The sequence below is a fragment of the Heterocephalus glaber genome, unplaced genomic scaffold (assembly GCF_053883595.1).
Source record: "Heterocephalus glaber isolate CG9 unplaced genomic scaffold, H.glaber_assembly_v1.0 deba00001757, whole genome shotgun sequence".
NCBI lineage: Eukaryota > Metazoa > Chordata > Mammalia > Rodentia > Bathyergidae > Heterocephalus > Heterocephalus glaber.
The window spans coordinates 3,062,166-3,085,368 of NW_028258454.1; the positions used below are offsets into that span (position 1 = coordinate 3,062,166).

The 23,203-nt window shown below is 40.2% G+C and overlaps 2 protein-coding genes across 11 annotated transcripts in view; one reads left to right on the forward strand and one right to left on the reverse strand.

The window, feature by feature from the left end:
- The window catches only part of Wdr41 (WD repeat domain 41), a 44,013-nt gene extending 34,904 nt beyond the window's left edge, over positions 1 to 9,109 (forward strand). For both annotated transcript variants that reach the window (XM_013067600.3, XM_004870184.3), the window contains 5 exons: positions 876 to 1,060; positions 3,335 to 3,456; positions 4,279 to 4,367; positions 5,327 to 5,460; positions 6,988 to 9,109. In XM_013067600.3, coding sequence (XP_012923054.1) covers positions 876 to 1,060; positions 3,335 to 3,456; positions 4,279 to 4,367; positions 5,327 to 5,460; positions 6,988 to 7,140 — 683 coding nt within the window. In that variant the 3' untranslated portion in view covers positions 7,141 to 9,109. The remainder of the gene's footprint in view (positions 1 to 875; positions 1,061 to 3,334; positions 3,457 to 4,278; positions 4,368 to 5,326; positions 5,461 to 6,987) is intronic.
- An 862-nt stretch (positions 9,110 to 9,971) lies between these two features.
- The window catches only part of Pde8b (phosphodiesterase 8B), a 241,082-nt gene continuing 227,850 nt past the window's right edge, over positions 9,972 to 23,203 (reverse strand). For all 9 annotated transcript variants that reach the window (XM_021248570.2, XM_004870183.3, XM_087201163.1 and 6 more), the window contains 4 exons: positions 22,364 to 22,484; positions 14,743 to 14,910; positions 12,288 to 12,417; positions 9,972 to 11,748 (listed from right to left, as the gene is read on the reverse strand). In XM_021248570.2, the coding sequence (XP_021104229.1) occupies positions 11,639 to 11,748; positions 12,288 to 12,417; positions 14,743 to 14,910; positions 22,364 to 22,484 (529 nt within the window). In that variant the 3' untranslated portion in view covers positions 9,972 to 11,638. The remainder of the gene's footprint in view (positions 11,749 to 12,287; positions 12,418 to 14,742; positions 14,911 to 22,363; positions 22,485 to 23,203) is intronic.

Consider the following 23,203-nt stretch of genomic DNA (forward strand, 5'->3'; position numbering starts at 1 on the left):
TTGTCATTTAAGCGTTTGGGTTTTTTTGTTGTTTGTGTTTTTGTGGTGCTGGGGATTAAATCCAAGGCCTCACACATTCTAGACAAATGATCTACCACTGAGATACATCCTCAGCCCTTTTTATTTTTTTGAGACAGGGTCTCACTAAGTTGCCTAGGCTAACCTCAAACTTGCCTCAGCCTCCTGAGTAGCTGGATTATAGGTGTGTGCTTCCGTGCCTGGAGATTTTTCCCCCTCAAGCAAATATATACTCAGATCTGTCTCCCTCTCCCTCCTTCCTTTGGAGCCCTTTACCATTCCATATTTGCAAAACTATTCACCTTCATTTTCTTCAGTCCTTTATGTACTTGTAATGTTTTATTCTATTATTCAAAAGTTATTTTGGTATATGATCCAAGGTAAAGTTCTTTTATTTTTATTCCCTTACATCTTGACCAAATACTCTAGCATGAGATACTTCTTTACTAAAGTGAAACATATTAAGTCATTAGTGAACTTGAGTCTATTTCTGGTCTTTTCGTTCTGTTGTAGAATCTGTGTGCCTCTCTAGGTATCTCACTGTTCTGATCGCTGTGGTTTATAGAGCATTGCTATAAACAGTCCATTCATTTCTACCATTAGCCTAGAGCAGTGATGGCGAATCTTTCAGAGATGAGTGCTCAAACTGCAACTCAAAACCCACTTATTTATCGCAGAGTGCCAACACTGCATTTAAACCTGAATACTGAGGTTATAGTTTAGAAAAAACAACTCTTACATTAACATGTTTTGTCTTAAAAGAAAAACCCAGTAACACACTAACACACGTGCCAGAGGTTTGGCACCACTGGCCTAGAGGAACTAATCAGTAATGGAGGTCTGTGAACTCTGCCTAGATGTGAGTTTTGTCACTGGTTCCCATGTTGGGGAGCTGATCATCTGGGATGTACTGGACTGGACCGTGCAGGCCTACGAACGCAACTTCTGGGACCCATCTCCACAGCTGGATGTCCAGCAAGAAATCAAACTCTGTCAGAAACCAAATGACGTTTCTATTCATCATTTCTCATGTGCTGAAGAGGTAAAAGAAATCTATAAATCTAATTTCTGATTTTTAAAATCCCCCATTATGGACATAAAAAGTATTATTCTTTTTAGTTTCAAGTTTTGCCTTAAAATGATCTGATAGTTTACAAAGATTGCACTACTTACATTAAAAAAAAATGACTTTAATCTTTGCTTCTAATCTTGAGCCAAGGAAATTGTAAGATGGCCACAGATTTTGGTACATTTCTTAGAGAGGTCAAAGAAAGTTAACATTTCAGGAATGTTTCTCTTTTAGTCTGTTAGCATCCTGCATAAGATAATTGAATGAGAACTGCCCATCTCTGGTCCCCATCCTTAAGGCCTTCACAGTGATGTTCTTGATCCACTTGTCCTGTAAAAGATGAGTATAAGCCAATCAGTGAATCTTGGCTTGGCTCTGAAGAAAAAAAATCACTTCTTATAGCCAGAGGGCCTCAGAGAATGTATTTAAGGAGAGTTATTTTTCTAAATATAATTTAAAAAATGTTTCTTTCACTTTATCTTGTGTCCTATTCATTTTAAACTTTCTAATCGCATACATGTTATTATTTTTATTAGAAAATATCAGTAGTAGTGTTCTGGAAAGGGAAGATAGTTTAAATTTTTTCTTTGCAACTCTCTTACTGGAAGAACAAAGGAAGAGGATAAGAAGAGGATTTTGAAAGTACATGTATGTTCAAAGATTGTTTTTGAGCCCCAAATTTGTTTTTTAAAAAAACCCTAAATATATGTAATAAAAACAGAATGGTCTCAGAAAAGATGGAGACTAGATTGCTCAGTTATAGACCTAAAAACTACATGTATCTTTAACTTTATCTTTCTCACTTTTGAAAAAATGTAGTATTTAAAAGATTTATTTTTTGTTCCTTTTCATGTTAAAACTTTTTATTGATCTTAATTAGCTGCTATAAATACTTGATAAAACATCACTCATTTCTCCCTAATTTTCTTCCATTTGTTTTGAGTTCTCACGGTCTACAGGTTCTTTTTCTCTCTCATTAATCATTGATGACAGATGATTGATAGAGTGTATCTGTTGAATGAATGCTGCTGCCTAAACTCATGAATTCTAGTGTTTGTAATTTCCTTCACAATCTTGGATAAATAACTTGGGATTGCAGAGTAAGTTTCTGGGGTTTTGTATTGAGTGCCATCTATAGGGCTGTAGGTTTTAGCACTTTGGTGAGCTATTTTCTTCAGTGCACTTGGCACTGGTTCTCAGCTTGCATTGCCAAGTACAGAGAACCAGTCAGGATTTCTCCGCATTAAGACTCTGGTTGAGCCTGGGCTAGCTTTGGTTTAGCTGGTGTAGGTCTGAGTTGGCTCTGCAGCCTGTGCAAAAGGTCAGAGGGTCCAGGTCTCTGGTTGCAAACAGTAGACAATTTATATAGGTTTTTGTTTTTTGTTTTGTTTTGTTTTGTTTTGGTACCGGGCAATTTATATAGGTTTTTAAAATGTCTGCTCTTGAGGTACAGTGGCTACTAAGAAGGAGTGCTTCCAAGATGAGTGCTACCCAGTCTAGTAACCCATAAAATAATTTTAGAAGCTAGGTGGTGTGGTATGAGGAAAGCAAGGATAACATGACCTTGATTCTGATACTGACTCCCTGACTGCTTTCTTGTGACTTTAATCCTTTTACAGCTTTAACTTGCTGATCTGGAAAATGGCAGTAATGGTTGCCTTTCCGGCCTTGAGATGGTGTGAGGCTGAAGTGAAATGGACATTTGTGAGCATGCTTTCAAAAGATTAAGATGCTTTTAGTAAGGAGGTATCTCTAATGTACATTTGGAAAAATGTTTTTGTGACTCCTTCAGAGGCTCCTAGATGATAGTGCCTCTACAGCATATCTTTGATGTCATTTATAGGTCTCTTGATTAAGATGTGAGTGCACAGTAATTTTGCTCACTTTTCTCAGGCAAAAACAGCTAAGTAATTTTCCTGAGAATGCAGTGTTATGTGAGTGAAACCCCAGGCTGCCGGTCACGATTCCTTCCTTGAGCTGTTGTATTTCAGTGAGGAGGAGAGGGGTGCTGAGGGATGTAATGTGCAGAGCTCCTGCATATGAGTGCTGGGTGCCTCTGACCACTGCACACTCTGAGCTTTCCTCGGTGCCTTGACAGTTTTGGACTTCAGAGGGCAGTGTGGTAATTTGGGCTAAAGGGTGGGAATAGGGAAGGTAATGGCTTTCTGATATTCCAAAAGGTTGGAAATTTATTTCACCAGGGAGTAAGCACTGGTTTTATGCCTGTTTCTGAACTTTCCCCTCCAGAATGTATTTGCTGCAGTTGGAAGGGGTTTATATGTGTATAACCTTCAAATGAAGCGTGTGATTGCCTGCCAGAAGACTGCACATGACTCAAATGTCCTGCACATTGCCAAACTTCCAAACAGGTACAAGTGTCCATCTGTTCTGCAATAGATGAAATAAAGTTATGGTCCCTGGGGCCACCAGTGTTTTTCATTTTTTTTTTTTTCACCAGTGTAATTTCTCAAGTGTCCAAGTTACCTGGGTCTGTGGCTTGACTTGGTGTATTCTTTTGGAAATGGAGAATGCCCTATGGCTCTCCCTAGCAGAAGAGTTGGTAGCAATATATGACAAAATTTACAAGAACTAGGTTCAAATGAATTACATTGAATTTTATGAGGTCATATAAAATTGATAATAAAAGGAAAAGGCTTTGGGCCATGTACAAAGTCATTTTTCTTTTCATATTTTCTGTGAACCTACCTTTTTGTTGTTGTGTGTTTATAGCCAGAGACAAATGGCAGTCTCCATCATGGCTAATGCTACTAAGTGGGTATTTCCTTCTCAGGGTTTGACTGCTGAATTTCTAGGGATGAAATTCTGGGATATATATATTATATATTGTATATTTAGAGGGAGCCGCATCTTGTAGAGATATAGTAAGAGGAGGGAGGGAGTGCTACTCAGGACATTGTGGGAATGTAATTCATACCTTGTTTGCCTAAGTGCACTTTTTAAAATACAGAGAATTTGTAGTATTTGAGCCATTGTCACATAGTGTAACGTGTGCCTTTTCTGAAGAATGCTTTCAGTTTGCATTGTATAGCCATGTTAAATTGCGATTTTTCTCAGCTCCTGCCAAGAGCTGAATAAAAACAGTTGACTCCAGTGATTTCTTTCACTGCACATTTAGCATTTGGCCCACCATGGTGCTCTGTCTTTGTCTCACTGACTTTCTCTGCTGACAGGCAGTTAATCTCCTGCTCAGAAGATGGCAGTGTACGCATTTGGGAGCTACGAGAAAAACAGCAGCTGGTTGCTGAGCCTGTACCAACAGGTGTGTCTATTTCCCAAAAATGTAGTACACCTCTTTTCCACTCTTTCTCCTTCCTTCCTTTCGGTCTCTCTGTCCCCTGCCTTTCTCATGCAAAAGACAGAAGAAAGGTGATTGTGTGAAATCACAGGAGTAATACAGAATGTGCTCCAAACAAGCATCAGTAGGAGGCATAAGTAATTGGGATATAGGAGCCACGTCTTCAGGCTACCCTAATGTAGAACCACCTCTACTAGGATTTCATTGTTTTGAGGGAAATTTATTATTTTCTAGTAATCCAAGTGACCAAATGGCCTAATGAATTATTCATTTGGATTGTCTATGATTTTGACTGATACATTAAATTTATACTGTCAGGTGTCAAAGTATTCTCTAGTCTTGAAGCATTATCATTAATATCGAACTCAATTTATGGAAAAAAATCACTTTGTGTTTATATGATAATTCATGAGCTCTTAACACGTGGATGTTTGGCTTGGAAAACAGGATATTGATGTTTGAATGGATTAGTTAGCAACCCTTGATGAGAAACAGGTGCTGGTGCCTGTAATTGCTTCTGGTTCTTTTGACTTCCATGAAGTCCTAGGGTACTGTGTGAGGCACACACGCATAGCTTTGCTTCTCTGTTTTTGCTGGAATACATTATTTTCTTTTGATAATTAGATACTGCCATTCAGGCCGTTTTACTTTTCTTTTATTCTTAGTGTCTATTTTTTTTTTTTTTGTCACGTGAATATGCCTTCACCAATGGGTGTGAACAGTAAAAAGAGATGAATAAACCTGGTTAGAAAGAAGAAACAAAATAACATTTCAAAGACTCTAACATGGTACCTTGTACCATCTATTTAGCCCTTAACTAGTATAAATGTGGAACATTTTTGCATTTTCTGTTTTTCTGGTCTCATTTTGCAATTCGTAGAGCACAGTAGTTTGGGAATGACTGAAATGATTGTGTTTTCTAGGTTTTTTTAATATGTGGGGATTTGGAAAAGTGAACAAACAAGCCAGCCAACCTGTTAAAAAGGAACAAGAAAATGCCACTTCATGTTCGCTGGAACTCATTGGAGATCTGATTGGACACTCGTCCTCTGTGGAGGTACAGCTTGCAGTAGGCCTGTGCCACATGCTGTGTACTGCCAGCTGTTCTCAGAAAGACCTGTGCTTTTTCAGCTGTAGGTTTGTGTTGGATTGGCACATGGAATAGTCTATAGTATGGGCAGCGAGGCCCTCCCTTTACAGAGAAAGGCTCTGAGGAATGTATTGCTTTTGAGAATGGACATAGCGTTATTTTGAGATGGAGACAACTAACAGTGAGGGCAGTGTGAGCAATGTGGAATATGTATGTATACAGATGGGATGTGGTAAGTTTAGGGTTCAAGACTTAATGAATCTAATTCCAAGGACCTTTATCAAATTCATGAACAGTGCATTGTTTTCTCTGGTCTCTGATAGATAATTTGTTATCTTTATAAAACCCTGTACCGACTAGGCACAAGCCTGTAATCCTGGTACTGAGGGAGGCCGAGACAGGAAGATTGCAAATCTGAGGCTGGCCTAAGCAACTTGGGGACACTATGTCTCAAAATTTAAAACAAGAAAGAAAAGAAAGAATGAAAGCAAAAGAACAAAAGAAAGAAAGAAAAGGGCTGAAGGGCTGGGGTGTAGCTCAGCAGTAGAACACCTCTGGGTTCAACCACAAAAAGAAAAAAAAGCTCCTATACCTTATCATTATACATGTACAAATATGAAAATTAGTTAACATTTATAAGGTACATAAAATTCTCACTTGTGGAAATCCAGATACATTCATATTTACTTCAGGCCCTGTTATCTGTAATGAATAATATCAGTGAAAATGAGGTGACTGGAACGAGTAACAGTATAATAATAGTGTAAACAGGATCCTAAGTAATGCAGTTTCAGACTGTTCTTCCTGTCTCATAGCTAGTGAGCAACAGATTGCTTTTCATATGAAAGGGTTTCTTCCTTACACTGGCTATTAAGCATTTTCTGCATTCCAGGAATATGTACTAGCCCCTGGGTTACACAGACACTAGATGCAGGAGTTCACGAACAGGTACACAGTGCAGTCCTGGCACTCATGGGGAGGGAGACAAACCTAATAAGCTGTTCTCAGCTGCTGCTGCTGCTGGACCCAGTAGAGTAGCAGACAGTGAATACTCAGGGGTTAGAGAAACCACTCTTGCTGAACCCTATAAATGTTGGTGGAAGATGCAGGACTTGAGACTTAAGCTGAAGTGTGAAGGTTGGTAGGATTAACTCTCACTGTATGCTCCCTGCTGTTGGGGACTGTCTCACACATCTTTGCTCTCTAACAGGTAGCTCAGCCTTTTGGCCTGGTGGCTATATATATAGTTCGGCATGATGAGCAGGGAACATGGGAGCAAAAGGGCAAAGACAGCATTTGGAGGCAGGGAGCAGATTGGCCGGGCAGGAGGAACCAATTGTGTCACTTAGCAACAGTTGGAATTTTTCATGAAAAATGAAATAATTTTACATTGAAATAAAAGAAATTTTCTAGGTACATCGTAAAGCTTAAATTCAGTATAAGCATTTCTCTTGCTGAAGTTCCTATAATCAGTGATCTCAATTTTCTTTGCAGATGTTCCTGTATTTTGAAGATCATGGACTAGTTAGTTGTTCTGCTGATCATCTCATTATTGTATGGAAAAATGGAGAGCGAGAATCTGGATTACGCAGTTTAAAATTATTCCAGAAGTTAGAGGAGAATGGTGACTTGTACCGTGCTGCCTAGTATAAGGAATCAGGAATAAATGTGAATGAACCCCAAACATCAAATACAAAGTAATACCTGGGAACCACTGATACATTGATCACTTAAATTTGCAATTTTTGACAAGCTATGAAATTCTGTATGTTGGAGTTCTTCTGAGTGTGCCTTCTCAGGTGTTATTGGTACACCCACCAGAGAGCAACCGATAGGCTTCCGCTGGGCTATGTGCTACTGATGTGGTGAGGGCAAGTTTTACATTTCTTTATTTGAACCTAGACCTTTGTGAAGTGGTGTAAATAGAGGAAATAGTTCTTAAGTTTTATTTTTGGTTTCCTTTAGAACTTGTTTCAGAATTCTTGTGATAAGTATATCCTTTCTGCTGCAGATTTCCTTGGGGGCAAATTTGAATCTTAGCCAAAAAACAAACTGTACTACTTAAGTACAGTGATTTTTGGCACTAATTTTTTTAAATCATTAAAAAATTTTGTAGTTCCAGCTACTAAAATCCTATCTAATCCATAGGCATCTGATGAGGGTGTATTTCTTTTCCAGTGTGAATTCCCTGTGCCAAGGACCAGCACTAGTTCAGCAGAGAGGCCCACAGCTGCAAGGCCAGGTCCTGCAGCCAAAAGTGCCTGGCCCATCTGAGCCCTGATGTAGTGTGAAATCCCTGGGAGTGGCTTCGCTTATGTTGTTCTTTGTGTGTTTACTGCAATTGGCTCGTCTTCACCACTCCGCCAGCCTTGTGACAAAATCCTCTCGGCTCTTTTGATGCTGAAAGATAAAAGTTAAAAAGTATTCCATGCAGGGACAATTGAGTGGGTTTAATTATGGAATTAGTCCCAAATTGTTGATTAAAGAATCCTGGTGAAGATTAAAGGGCAAGGTGATTGGTGTTAGATGATTGATCCTTCTCAAAGAAGCCTTCTGCAGATCTGTGCATCTTGTGCACCCACACACACACATGTGTGCTCTCTCTCTCTCTTCCCTAACTGGGGTCTTTATAAATTCTTATTTTTACTAGTTTTAAGTTTCACTACTCACTGCAGTCACGCCAGCACAGTTCAGCTCATCTAGGTAGTCCAGTGGCATGATGTTATAAATGAGGAAACCAAGGCCTTGTGATTAGTTAGCCTGGTACTGTGGTGTCTGTTACTATCATTGCAGAGCTGAGAAACAACTGAAAAGGACTGGAATGAGAGAAAGGCCTAGATGACCATGTGGCAAGCATGTGAGGAAACAGCACACTGTTCCCAGACATTGTTGCTGTGTTAATTCACAATGGAAATAGCTTTATGGAAAAATACTAAAATTTAAGCTGTCTCCTCCATTATGGCACTGAAGAATATGAATGTGACAACTGGTACTGCCCTTGACCCAGTGAACCATTGTCCCCAAGGCCTGACTGAGCCAGCACCCTGAGGTAGCTTTCTGATCTTTGGTGGAGACATCAGAGTGTTGGCAGTGTCCTTCTCCAGGCAGAGCAGACAGATGGTCTGATCCCCACCTCAGGCTGTTGGGCACTTCAGCCAGGTTCCAGCAGACTCATGTAAAGCTTTTACTTCTCTTCTCATGGGCTTTTCTTTGCAAATTCCATATTGGGTCATGAGTTAGTAAAGATGTTTTCTTAAATTGTATAATACATAGGAATTCATAGATTTTAACTGTTTTGTTTCCTAACTTTTCTCGGTTAAGCTTTTATGAGTTTTAGGAACACAGCACCACAGCAAACCCCTTATGTCACTACACTGTAGATAACTGGTTGTCCACTAGCAGAAACTGGTAAGTTCAGAGGGTAGCCTCTCACCCTCTTGGTAGAGCTTATTATGGTGTTTATTTTCCCAAGTGCCTGAGGCAGAGCAAAGAGGGGCAGCAGCACGATAGGAGATTCTGGTAGAGACCTGAACCCAATCATTGTTCAGTAGTAACATGCAGACTTGCTAAAAGTTGAACTTTCAATTTACAATAAATGATAATTGAGTTCAATATATATTATGTGCATTTTTTTTCTATTTCCCTAGCTTGGTTTCCAGTACTTAGTAATATGAACAACACCAGAACTAACATTATGTATTGTGCCTTGTCATTTGTATTTAAAATACTTTTACCTCCTTCTCTGGCTATTCACATGGCACACTGGAAAGCAGTGGGTCATCCTTTCCATTTCTCCCGAGTTGAGTGGGTGCTGGTGGGCCTTGTTCTTGCCCAAGAGGTAAATCAGTCCTCACCCAGAACAAGCAAATTTCAAAATCTTCAAGTCCAGTAACAATGCTTTACAACTAACTTCTTCTGGCTAGAGTAATAGTAATGATGAGACTAAGATCATTTTGTATTTTCCTAAATTAATGTCTCCCCTCAACACATGCTGTTTTAGTAAATAGCTCAGTAGAAGAGGTAATTATATTCATTTGTATTATGTAGAAACTATCTGGTACATATACCACCTGAAAGACTGTATTTCTAATAAATTGATTACCTGGAAGAATATACTAGTTAAGAGCAGAGCTGTGCTGAAGCTTTAGTACTTGGCTGTCTTAAAGCATTTAACATCCACATGTTAATATCAGAGTTTGAAGTTAACATGAAATTGATTTGATATAACACTGAGTAAGCTGTAATGTTTCATATGGAAAATGTCAGACACCTGATAAATGTTACTTACCAGATGGAACCAAAAAGTCAGAAAAAAAGATTATTGTCCTTGTCTGAAGCAAACTTCTGAAGTCTTGGCAAATTATTTTATAATTTATAAGTTGTAAATCCTCCTTAATAGGGGTTTTTGGCATCCTTATTTTAATGTGTTATGAAAACAAAGTGTGTGACTCATGAAATAAAGGACACTAAACCCAAAATTTGAAATTATGAAAAATTTAGGCCAAAGAGGTAAAATAAAAACAGCTGTTGGGGATGAAAAATGGCTGTAGGAATTTAGTTACAGGTACTTCACAAAAACATTTCATCACATTTACATAATGCAGCATTACAATACAAAGCTGGCTGCTGTTCCAACCAAGCAAATTCTCTTCTCATCTAACAAAAATAATTTAGATACATTTCTTTGCATGGAATTGTCATATATGTTTCCATTTTTGGTACAAAACATAGAAAAAAACATTGGCACATTATGTAGTGATAAGTCATTTTTTTCTTTCCATGTACCAGTTTCATGTGTTCTGCATTCTGATTTTCATTTGGAAAAATAACTACTGCTTCAGTTAATTCAGTCCCTGTTTATATCTCTTAGAAATGCAGCATGGAGTACAGAGAGAGAAACTTAAGATATTTTGTTTACTAAGTTTCTAATATTCACAATACATAGAGAAGGGTTGGTAAAAGAAAGAAAAATCCCAAGTCTGAGTTTATGTAGATCACAGAAAGTTGTGAAAAGAGCTGTATAAAAATATGCACTTGTGCTTCAGAAGCTTTTAGCATACAATTAATAGCTTAAAATAGTATTTACTCTCCATATTCTGATATATTTATACATCCTGCAATTCCTTTTATATATCACTAGAGCAGATGGCATGATCTCAAATATAGGTAAGTTAAAAATATTTGAACCTTGAAACTTCCCCATCCCTTCCCCAAATATATACGTTTAGGTGGTGCACGGTACAACAAACTCCATGGGCCTAGACCCAGGAAATTTAGATAGTTTTCATAAAAATTTTAGACAGCAAATGTATATAAATTTTTTTTTTAAAAAAATGCTTGTCCAAGGGGATTTAGATTTGATGGCTTTTGTGTAATACTCAGCATAGTGCCTCATGGCTGCCTCCGTGAGCCAGAAGTAAGGGAATCTCATAGGTTCCCCCAAGAGTGAAGCTACTCCTCCCCCCTCGTGGATGGCTTCCCCTTCCTTTAGAGCAGAGGGCCGCACAGGTTGCTGACACCCAGGAGGGGGCGCTCACCAGGCCAAGGCTGCTCTCTAACTGGGGTGTCCCACCACTGAACAGAAGAGCCACCTAACCATGGAAGCTGTGAAGCTAACTAGTTCATCAACAATTTGGTCCCAGTTGTTTTGCTCATTTTATGTAACCTTTTTCTTAGGTATATCTGTTCAGATAAGCTTCTGAGCAATCCTTCAGACCGATGCTCTTGAGAACAGTCAAGCTAAACAGCAATGGTGACTTGTATGGTAAGAGACGAACCAAACACTAGCTAAGCTACTTGGTCACCACCTGGGGATGACCTCACAGGCACCAGCCATTGCTGTCTCCTGGCAGTTACAGCGACTCAGCTCTAGGGTGTGAAACAGGTGCACAGAATGACGGCGTGGTAGAGGATTTGCCAAGTATTTGTTCTTTTACTAAGTGACTGTTCAAAAGAATGTGTATTTTTCTTCATGGTACTTAACTTGCTAAAACTGAAATTTGGGGACTTGCATGATTCAAGGTTAATATCAGTCCTTAGCTCCTTAACCTACACTGTCATGTGTTACAGAGGACAGCCTCTTGCATACACTCCTGTGGTTCACAGTGCCCTTTGTAGGTCGAGAGGTCCCCTGCTCTGGCTTGGCTTAGCTGTCTGACGGCAGCCTCAGACTTTTGCACTTCAGGTCATCTAATGTCTTCCAGTGTTTGTAGTTATCAGCCAGGTGCTGCATCAGGGCTGGCAGGTGTGCAAAGGCTGCAAGGACATGAAAGAAAGGGAAGCTGTGAGATCATAGGGCTCTCTGGGACAGGTGCAGGAGAGGTACCAGGGTGCAGTGGACACACAAGTACAAGAAAGAAAGCCATTAAATGCCAACACAGATCCTTGTGATTGATTGAAAAGGTGTTCACCTGTGACTTTACCAAAAGAACCTGCTATTCAGAATAGACACCATATATTTTGCATTCCTTTGTATCTTATTTCAATGATAGAATAAAACTGCTGTACACTTTGGATACATGTCACTTGAGGAGGATGCTTGTTTGTCCAGCCATCACACATTCATTGGTCTTCTGTACTCAGAGGCAAATGGCAGACACCTGGAAAGGTACCAGCGCAGGGGACGCACAAATTACATATGACACATGCATCTGCCTTACCTGGCCACAAACAGCTGACAGCTAACTTTTTAAAAACTATTATTTATCTTTAGGACTAGCATGTGTCATCAAGGGCAGTTTTCATAAAGGATAACGGAATGCTGTGTGTGGGTGATGAAGCAGTAGCCAACGTACCGTCCCAAGCATCAAACATGTCTGTGATGAAGTAGTCAATGAAGGAGATCTGGGACTTGGGGATGCTGCAGGTGTTGCGGTCAAACACGGGCATCACCACGGGCAGCCCCTGTCTCTTCTCTTCATCTGTCTGTAAGAAAAAACACCACCACACGGGGCTGTGGGGCACAGAGGAGCCTTCACAGTGACAGCTTGTGTCTCCAAAGCACCTGTGAGCTCTCATGCTCCTGGCCAGTTTTAACTGTGAAGAAACAGGCTCCCTGAGACCTAGATCAACTGTGGGATGAGCTGCGGTGACTGCAGTCAGGTCGCCTGACTCAGTTTCTCCCTTTTGATGCTGAGCCACTGCCCCCTCCTGGAGCACAGACTCTTAGCCCTCTTTTCTGTGACCTGTTGTATGGTCAAAACTCTTTCAAAGCCTGACAGTACTGTCCCTCCCGCTACTACTGTCATGGACACCCTGGAGCAGAGCGGTGGGTGAAGCTGCTGGTGCCTAACAGATCAGTAGCAATCATTGTAGTTTTCACTGCCATACGCTTGCAGCTTTGCAAAAAATTTCACTTAAGAATGACCTCTTTGAAATGTTAATAGTTACTAATTCTATTAAATTTCAACCTGTGAGTACATGTCTTTCATATCCTGTGTGACTAGTGGGGTGAACATGGAAAGCCTTTGTGCCACACACCAGAGACTGATGGGTGTCTCCAAGAACAGCACTCATGCAATCGAGTTGTGAACTAGCTGCTTTTCTCCAGAAAGCACTATTTTTTTCCAAAGAGTGACATACTGTGATTGTTCAGATTTGGGTATTAGTCAAACAGCTCTCAAGGTGTGTGGAAATCTGAGTACTATGCACATGAAAGCATACATTCGTGTGTCTAAGGACACAATGACTAAGCTGAATGGCTACATAACCAGAAGCAGCTGATCTAAGGCTCCCTTTGTGACTTTTTTGATCTTTAGGTCACACTGGCTTGTTAGTATATTCCTTTTAAGAAGAGGATAACTAAATAGGAAGGTTTCATCAGAGAATTTAGGAGTGGCTGTCTTCCACTCTTTTTTTTTGGTACCGGGAATCGAACTCGGGTCCTTGCGCTTGTGCAGCAGGCAGTGAAACCACTGAGCTAAATCCCTGGCCCCTCTGTCTTTCACTCTTCATTTATGTGCACGGAGGAATTAGGAGTGAGATTTCACATTCTTGCTCTGGGTCCTGAGAAGCCCATTCATAGTCTCCTACCAACTTTTGGCTCCGCTTGCATAAAGCTTCCATTTTATGAGGTGTGATTTAAAAATGTGTGTATTAAAAATTTATTACTGAAAAAGATACATTGCCATTAATCCCCTAAAAATACTACCCTAGCCTGCTTTTGAAGACACTTATCCCACTGATCTTGCCACTTTCTGAAGCAGTTCTGGAATTCTTCTCTCCTGAGTGTCTCTAATTGTACTGCTATGGCTGCCTGTATATCCTGAAGCAATCCAAATGTTTACCTTTTACGGTCATTTTTACTTTAGGGAAGAGCCAGGAGTCACACAGTGCCAGATTCAGGGAATAAGGTGGATGAAGACACACAGTAATTTCTTTATAAGTCTGCCTTTCATTGGATGGTGCTCAGCAGCAGTATTCACTATATGTTTTTTTTTTTATCACACCTCGTAAAGATACACAAAAGAGGACTTCCAGAACTGCTTCAGAAAGTGCAAAAATGATGGGATACGTGTGTTTTAAGTGGGATGGGGGTATTTTGAGGGGGGTTAGTAGCAATGTGTCTTACAGTAGTAATTTAAAAATCATTTTAAACATTCACCGTATTTTTCCATCCTTTGTATCTAGAAAAGTCTTTTTGGATTTCTGTACACTTTACATATACACTTCTTTCAGATGCACTTTTCGTTATTTATTTATTTGGTACCCGGGAGCGAACCTAGGACCTTGCACTTGTGAGGCAGGCGCCCACACCACTGAGCTAAATCTCCGGCCCTATTTATTTATTTATTTATTTATTTAATTTATTTGAGACAGGGTCTCACTATGTAGTTCAGGCTGGCCTTGAACTTACTATGTGGCCCAGGCTGGCTTTGAACTCAGTGATCCTCCTGCCTCTGCCTCTTGAGTGCAGGACTTTTCATTTTTTACCAGCCTTCTTTTCCTGGCTGGATTGTGAGTGACCCTTGGCCAGGGATATAATACCCACATCTATCCCCACAATGTGCTTTGCAGACACCAGTAACCCAGGGAATTCATGGGGTTCCTAATTCTTGTGCAAGTTTAGAGTTTGAGAATTTGAGGATGCAAATGTACTTCTAAAGGTTGGGTCTGTTCCCCGCTCCCCCGCCACCTGTGAGTGCCCCAGGAACCCACTAAGGGCAGGCGAGCCACAGCACCCTTGCAGGCAGGAGGAGCTCAAACTGCTTAAAGCTCCTCGGCAGGAGGGAACCCAGGGCCACGGTGTACCTGTGCGAAGTACTCTTCAGAGATCCTCCCGGCCCACTCGATGCACAGGTCCAGAGGGCGGCAGGGGTTTGCCACGTCGGCACACTTGATCATCATGCGCTTGATGAGGATCTGGTTTTCAGGGAAGTTCTTCCCCACCGGGCTGCACTCACAGTCACCACCTTCAATCTGGAAGACAGAGGCTGAGCTCAGGACGGGCTCAAGATGAGGATGACTCCCACAAGGACTAACTCACCAGGCTCACCTGAGTGGAGGAGGCTTTTCCTTGCCTTAACTCCAGTAAGATACAGATATAATCTTTAAAAATGGCACAAAACCTCAAGCAATACGACAGAGTTTGAAGATCCTCCTCGTCACACTCTGCCCCACCTCTTCCCCAACAGCACAGGCCTAGTCAGTTTTGGCAAGTCAACTTAAGCAACTAGGCTTTTCTCTGAGTTCTTCAGCAAAAGTATAAAAGCACAGCTTTCATTTACTTGAATGCATGAAAGATGGGGAAACTGCCCATACATGTGATGCGTCAATTATTCATTTAATTTTTTTCAGCTTTATTTTTTATTAGTACATGATTACATTCCTTGTGGGAAGTTGGTGCATGTATATAACACATCTCAATTCTTTCTTCATCCCCCCTCCATCTCTTGATCCCTTTCATTTGAAAAAGATCTATCTCCCTAGTTCTCATTACCTTTTATTTTGCTCTTTATTTATATTTTGGGCTCCTCATATAAGAGAAAGTATATGATATTTAAGCTTGTGTGTCTGATTTACCTCACTGAACATTATAGTCTTCAAGGTGCATCCATTTTCCTACAAATGACTCAAGTTCATCCTTTGTGGCAGAGTAGTGCTCCCTTATGTATAAATACCATTTTTCTCTATCCATTCATCTGTTGATGGACACACAGGCAGCTTCCAAGATTTAGTGTTACGGATTGTGCTGCTACAAACATGAGTATGCATGGGTCACTGTAATATGGTCAAAATGTCCGTACTTCTAAAACTGATCAAAGTCCCAATCAAAATACCAACAGAATTCCTCACAACACTAGACAATACAATCAAAATTCCTAAGGAATGGAGAAGACCCAGAATCGCAGTTATTCATTTAGCTTTACTTAAGTCTGCCCTCCAGCTTCCTTGCTCCTGTGACTTTCTGCCCCCATCCCTGCACTTTGTTTTTTTCTCATGGCACATGCCCACTGGAGTTTTCGTGGCTGACCTTCCATCTGGCTGGTGGGGAGTGTAAGCCTTGGAAGTGTGGGGTACTTGGAGCGGAAAGGGGGCAAGGCATGTGTTCAGTGACATTTGAAAAGATGATCGTATGCTATATACACCTGAGGGGGCTGTCAGTGGTCCTGAGGCAGGCACATGGTGAGCTCTGTAAGTAGGGGACACACAGTCACAGGCCAATCACACAGAGCCCAAAGATTATTCCCCTCCACTGTCAAAGGCAGCATGGATTTGAATGTGTGAAACAGTTAATTAGCTCTGCAGAGCTCCACCAAGCTCAAAGACTGCATGGTATTTAGGGAGGTTTGTTTTCTTTTGAGACTGGATCTACTTATTAGGTCCTTGGTAGGCAATAGCTTCTGAAGGGGTGGCTCAGATTGCTTTGCACCCATAAGACACTGCTTACAACAGACACTGGAAATCTCAGCAGATAGTTGGACACTTACTTTGACAGATGATCACTCCATTTCTAAATTCTACAATTCTGTATATTTTTTCCCTCAAAAATCCCTGAATAATGGTGTCCATAAGGCCTCCATGGAAAGTAAGTGCTTGTGTTGTATGCCGGGTCCTACGCTGTCTTCTCACCCTTCAGACTACTACTCTGCATGTAGCCACTGACCCAAGCTGTTCTGCTCCAGAGTGAGCAGAAAGCTTTTCTACTTTGCTGGGCTATGAGCAGATTCGTGGTTGTGAAGGACACTTGATTTTGTCCTAAACAGCAGAGATGTGAGCCTTCTGTCCCCTGTTTCTAAAATGACCTTAAGGCAGATCCAAGGTACCTCAGGAAGTTCCAAAGAGGAAAAATGACTTAGTTAAAAAGAGGAAAAATGGCTTTTGTTTTCTGGTCACACTAGTTTCACTGAGGTCTTCAGATCCTGGCACACTCATTTTTTTTCCCCTTAAATTCTTTTATTGGTACATTGTAGGTATACAACACAATTACATTTCTCATTGGGAACTTGTACCTTTACATGATGCATCTTGGTTCTTATTTTTTCCCCATTCCTAGCCCTCCCTTCACCCCCTCCACCCTCCCCTATTTACAAAGACTTTATTTCCATTTTTTCCATTTCTCATCATTTTGTCTTTCCCGTCTTTCCTTTCCCCTGCCCCTCCCACTACCCCTACCCCTTTGGACCTTTTCTTCCTATTTTGCATTATCGATTATTCATTCTAATCATTGGTACATTTTAGGTATCCAGTATAATGACATTCATCATTGGAAATTTGCACCTTTACATAATCTTTCTTCGTTCTTATTTTTCACCCTTGCCCAGCCCTCCCTTCAACCCCTCCATTCCTCTCTATTTACAAAGATTTTGTTCCTATTTTTCCATTTCCTCATATTAATTCCATTCCTTTCTTTCCTTTCCCCTACCCCTCCCACTTCCTTCCCTTTTGCCCCTTTTCTTCCTATTTCACATTGCGTATTATAAATTTCAGTCCTCATTTACACTTTCAGTTTCTCACACCAGAGAAACTATTCAGTATTTATACATGTGCTTTGCACACTCATTTTAATGAGAAACAACAGGAATATGTTATTTTAAACATCCTCCAACTGAAATAAGATATTTTCACGACAAAGAGCACCTTAGGAATTTCATGAATACCAAACCACCACTCCAAAAAATTTTAGACAATATCCTAAGAACAGACAATGAGGATCACAACCCCAGGAAGCACAGCAGAATGAACCCATCAGGCACGACAAGAAATTAAATTTAAAGGGGGAGAATCCAACAAAAAGAAAACGTCATGACAATGATAAGTCAATACATATCAGTTATAACCATCAATGTTAATGGTCTCAACTCACCAATCAAAAGAAATAGACTGGCAGAATGGGTCAAGAAGCAAAATCCAACAATATGCTGCATACATGAACATACTTAATTCAAAATGAAACTCACAGACTGAAAGTTAAAGGGTGGAAAAAATACTCCATGCAATGGGAACCCGAAAAAAAGCAGGAGTAGCTATCTTCTTTGCAGATCAAGTAGATTTCAAACCAACACTAATTAAGAGAGACAAGGACACTACATCCTTGTAAAGGGAACAATCCAACAGGAAGAGATGACAATCATAAATATGCACCAAACACTAGTGCACCCAACTATACAAAACAAATACTAACGGACATGAAAAGTCATATATGCAATAATACAATAGTAGTGGGGGACCTCAATACCCCACTATCACAAATAGATAGATCAACTAGTCAAAAAATAAGTAATGAAATACTAGAACTCAATCGAACTCTTGAACAAATGAACTTAACAGATGTATACAGAGTCTTCCACCCCACAAAATCAGAATACACATTCTTTTCAGATGCATGTGGGTCATTCTCCAAAATAGGCCACATACTCGCTCATAGAACATGTTTAAGGAAGTGCAAAGGAATTGAAGTTATCCCCTGTATATTGTCAGACCATAGTGTGATGAAATTGGAGATCCATAGCAAAAGAAACCGGGAAAATTTCATAAACACATGGAAATTGAACACACTTCTGAATAAACAATGGGTCACAGAGGAAATTAAAGAAGAAATCAGACAGATCCTACAATTAAATGACAATAACAATACAACATATCGGAATCCATGGAACACAATGAAAGCAGTCTTACAAGGGAAATTCATAGCAGTGAATACACATATTAGGAAAACAGAGTGAGCCCAATTAAACAACCTGATCCTGAACCTCAAGCTTCTAGAAAAAGAGCAGGACAACCCCAAAGCTCATACAAGGGAGGAAATTATAAAGATCAGAGCAGAGATCAATTCAATAGAGACAGAACGATACAAACAATGAAGCCAAGAGTTGGTTCTTTGAAAGAATAAACAAAATTGACAAATCTTTAGCCAACCTTTTCAGGAAAAGGAAAGAAAAGGCCCGAATCCATGCAATTAGGAATGAAAAGGGTGAAATTACAATGGACCCAGCAGAAATCCAGAGGATCATCAATACCTACTTCAAGAACCTATACGCCAATAAGATAGAAAACACAGAAGAAATGGACAGATTCCTACATACATATGAATTACCAAAGTTTTATGACGACCTAAAAATTCTAAACAACCCAATGTCAACCAATGAAATTGAAAAGATAATTAAAAACTTACCAACTAAGAAAAGCCCGAGGTCCTGATGGCTTCACTGCTGAATTCTACAAGACATTTAGAGAGGAACTGCTGCCACTACTGTTTAAACTCTTCAATGAAATTGAAAGGGAAGCAATACTCCCAAATTCATTCCTGGAAGCAAGCATCACCTTGATCCCCAAAGCAGAGAAAGACCCAACTGAAAAAGAGAACTATAAGCCAATCTCACTAATGAACATAGATGCAAAAATCCTTAATAAGATACTGGCAAACAGAATGCAGAAGATCATCAAGAAGATCATACACCCTGATCAAGTGGGATTCATCCCAGGGATGCAGGGATGGTTCAACATATGCAAATCAATGTAATACACTATATCATTAGAGCCAAGGACAAAAAACCATATGATTATCTCCATAGATGCAGAAAATGCATTTGACAAAATCCAACATGCATTTATGATAAAAACCCTACGAAAAATTGGAATAGATGGTCTCTAAATCTGATAATAGCCATCTATGAAAAACCAACAACCAGGATCATACTAAATGCTCAAAAACTGAAATCCTTCACACTAAAATCAAGAACAAGACAAGGATGTCCACTATCACCACTCTTGTTCAATATAGTTTTAGAAACATTAGCCATGGCAATTAGACAAGAGAAAGAAATGAAAGGAATAAAGATAGGAAATGAAGAAGTCAAATTGTCATTATTTGCAGAGGACATGATACTCTATATAGAAGACCCCAAAAATGCCACCAAAAGTCTTCTAGACCTAATAACCAAATTCAGTCAAGTAGCTGGATACAAGGTCAACACACAAAAATCAATAGCTTTCCTCTACACGAACAGACTCACTGAGACAGAAATAGGGCAAACAATTCCTTTTACACTAGCATCCAAAAAACTGAAATACCTAGGAATCAACCTAATGAAAGAAATCAAATACCTCTTCTCTGAAAACTATAGCACTCTGAAAAGAGAGATTGAAGATGATATCAGAAAATGGAAAGACATCCTCTGCTTCTGGGTAGGAAGGATCAATATAGTGAAAATGGCCATCCTTCCAAAACTGCTATATAGATTCAATGCAATTCCAATTGAAATCCCAGCAGCATACTTCATGGACCTTGAGAAAACAATCCAAAAATTCGTTTGGAACAAGAAGAGACCCAGAATAGCAAAGGCAATTCTAGGTAACAGAGACATGGCAGGGGGTATCACAATCCCCATTTTGAAACTATATTACAAAGCTACTGTGATAAAAACAGCATAGTACTGGCAAAGAAACAGACCTGAGGACCAGTGGAACAGATTAGAAGATATTGAAACAACTCCAGACACACTCAGCCATCTCATCTTCAACAAAGGAGCCAAACACCCTCACTGGAAGAAAGATAGCCTCTTTAATAAATGGTGCTGGAAAAATTGGGTTTCAACTTGCCAAAAATTAAAACTAGACCTATATCTCTCACCATGCACTCAACTAAAATTGAAGTGGATTAAAGATCTAAATATTAAAATAGAAATGCTGAACTGGCTGGAACAGAAGTTAGGTAGAACTCTTGACGACACTGGTGTAGGAAAAGATTTTATGAACAAAACCTCAGTTGCCCATGAACTAGCACAAACAATCAACAAATGGCATCTCTTCTTATTAAAAAGCTTCTGCACAGCAAGAGAAACCACCAGCAGTGTGAAGAGACAACCCACAATGTGGGAAAAAATCTTCACCTGCTCTTCCTCAGACAAAGGTCTACTATCTCGAATCTATAAAGAACTTAAAAAGATCAGACTTCCCAAATTTAAAGACCCAACCCAAAAATGGGCATCTGAAATGAACAGACATTTCTCAGACAAAGAAGTCGAAATAGTAAATAAACATATGAAAAAATGTTCAACATCACTGGTTATTCGATTGAAGCAAGTGAAAACAATGTTGAGATTCCACCTCCAGAAAGAATGGCTGCTATCATGAAACCAACCAATAACAAATGCTGGCGGGGCTTGGGGAAAGAGGAACCCTGCTCCACTGCTGGTGAGACTGTAGACTTGTGCAACCATTGTGGAAATCAGTATGGAGATACCTCAAAGAACTAGGATTGGAAGTCCCATTTGACCCAGATATTCTCTTGCTGGGGATCTTCCCCAAAGAATTAAAAGAATCATACCACAGTGATATATGTGTGTCCATGTTCATAGCAGCACAGTTTGTAATAGCTAAAGCTTGGAAGCAGCCCAGATGCCCATCAACTGGAGACCGGATAAAGAAAATGCGTTTTTTTTATAAGATGAAGAACTACTCAGCCATAAAAAATGAGAAATTAGAGACATTTATAGCTAAGTGTATGCACATTGAGGCAATATTCTTAAGTGAAATAAATAGGACACAGATGTGTAAATACCGAATAGTTTCTCTGGTGTGAGAAACTGAAAGTGTAAATAAGGACTAAAAGGTATAATAAATAATGTGAAATAGGAAGCAAAGGCTCAAAGGGGAAGGGGAAGTTGGGAGAGGTAGGGGAAAGGAAAGAAGGGACTGGAATTAATATCAGAAAATGGAAAAACGGAAACAAAGTCTTTGTAAATAGGGAGGAATGGAGGGGTTGAAGGGAGGGCAGGGGAAGGGGGAAAATAAGAACCAAGAGAGATTATGTAAAGGTGCAAATTTCCAATGATGAATGTCATTATATTGTATACATAAAATGTGCCAGTGGTTAGAATGAATAATTGATAATGTAAAATAGGAAGAAAAGGTCCAAAGGGATAGGGGAAGTGGGAGGAGTAGGGGAAAGAAAAAAAAAACAACATTCTCCAACTTTGAGGTTTCCTAAGAGCTCAGAGAACAGATATTTATCTTTGGCTCTTTGTTTGTTTGTTTATTTATTTGAGACAGGATCTCATCATATAGTCCAGGCTAGCCTCAAACTCGAGATCTGCTGCCTCAGGCTCCCAAGTACAAGGATTACATGTATGCATACCCAGCTAAGAGGAAAGAGAATTAGAAAGGTCTTACCACCTTTCATGGTAGTCCCTGCTCATCCGTAGGCTCCTCCCATGGTATTTTCTGGGCCCAGCTCCTTTTCTCCCCACTAGTTTTATCTCAGGGCCTTCTTTCAAGGAGCTCAGAGTTGCTGTGGACACTATAAATCTCTTTTCTTCCTCAAGGAAAATCAGCAGCCAGGATTTTACCAGCTCCAAGCAAATAAGCAAATAACCCCCTTGCCTTCAAGAGGGAGAAAGTGCTTTGCATCCTGTGAAGGGAGGATGCTTACCTCAGCTGCCATTGGCTTGTTGATGCTATTCACAAATTTGTTCACGTGTTCAAAGTGTTTTGTCATCTCTGTTGCCAAAACCATGTCAATAATAGCCTGGCGCAGCGTTCGATAATGGTTCCTAAAATAACCGAAAGAAAAAGGGCCTTGTTCATGTTGTGTCCTGAATTAGAACTGCTCTGCTGCCATGTCACCAAATGTTCCCCAGCCTGGGAGGACAGGAGGACAGAGTCAGATGAGTACAGATCACAAGAGATGTTGCTTGTTTGTCCTCCTGAAAAGCCAGGGTCTTGGACTCTGTTCTATGCTACCTAGTGACGACAAGTATGAAGGCACCTGCCAAGTGGCAGGCACTTATAATACAAGGTGAGTCCCCTCCCCCTCCCTGGAGAACAGGGGGCAAAGGAGGTGACAGGCAGGGACAGCAACCTGAGGAGCCTCCCACTACAGTCCCCATGGACAGATTCCTACAGAGAACCAGCAGGACCCCTGATGATGACAGCTGTGGAAGGGTCTCCTGTTGAGAAGTAATTCTCAAGCTCGCAACTGACAAGTTGTAGTGGATGGAACAAAAACCCAAAATGACTGTCCAATTTCTATCATTTCTAACTTCAAGAGCCAGAATGGGGAGATGAATAAAACTGGCTGTTGGAAAGAATTCTTTCTGCTAAAATTAAAACAAACAAACAAACAAAAATTAATCCTTGATACAGATGAAGCATAAGATGAAGCTGGAAGAACTGGTCTCTGTATTTTCCAGATTTTGGGAGACCACACTGAAGGTCCATGTAGACAAGCAATCCAGATGACCAAGTGAGCTCTGCATCCTCTCCAAGGACT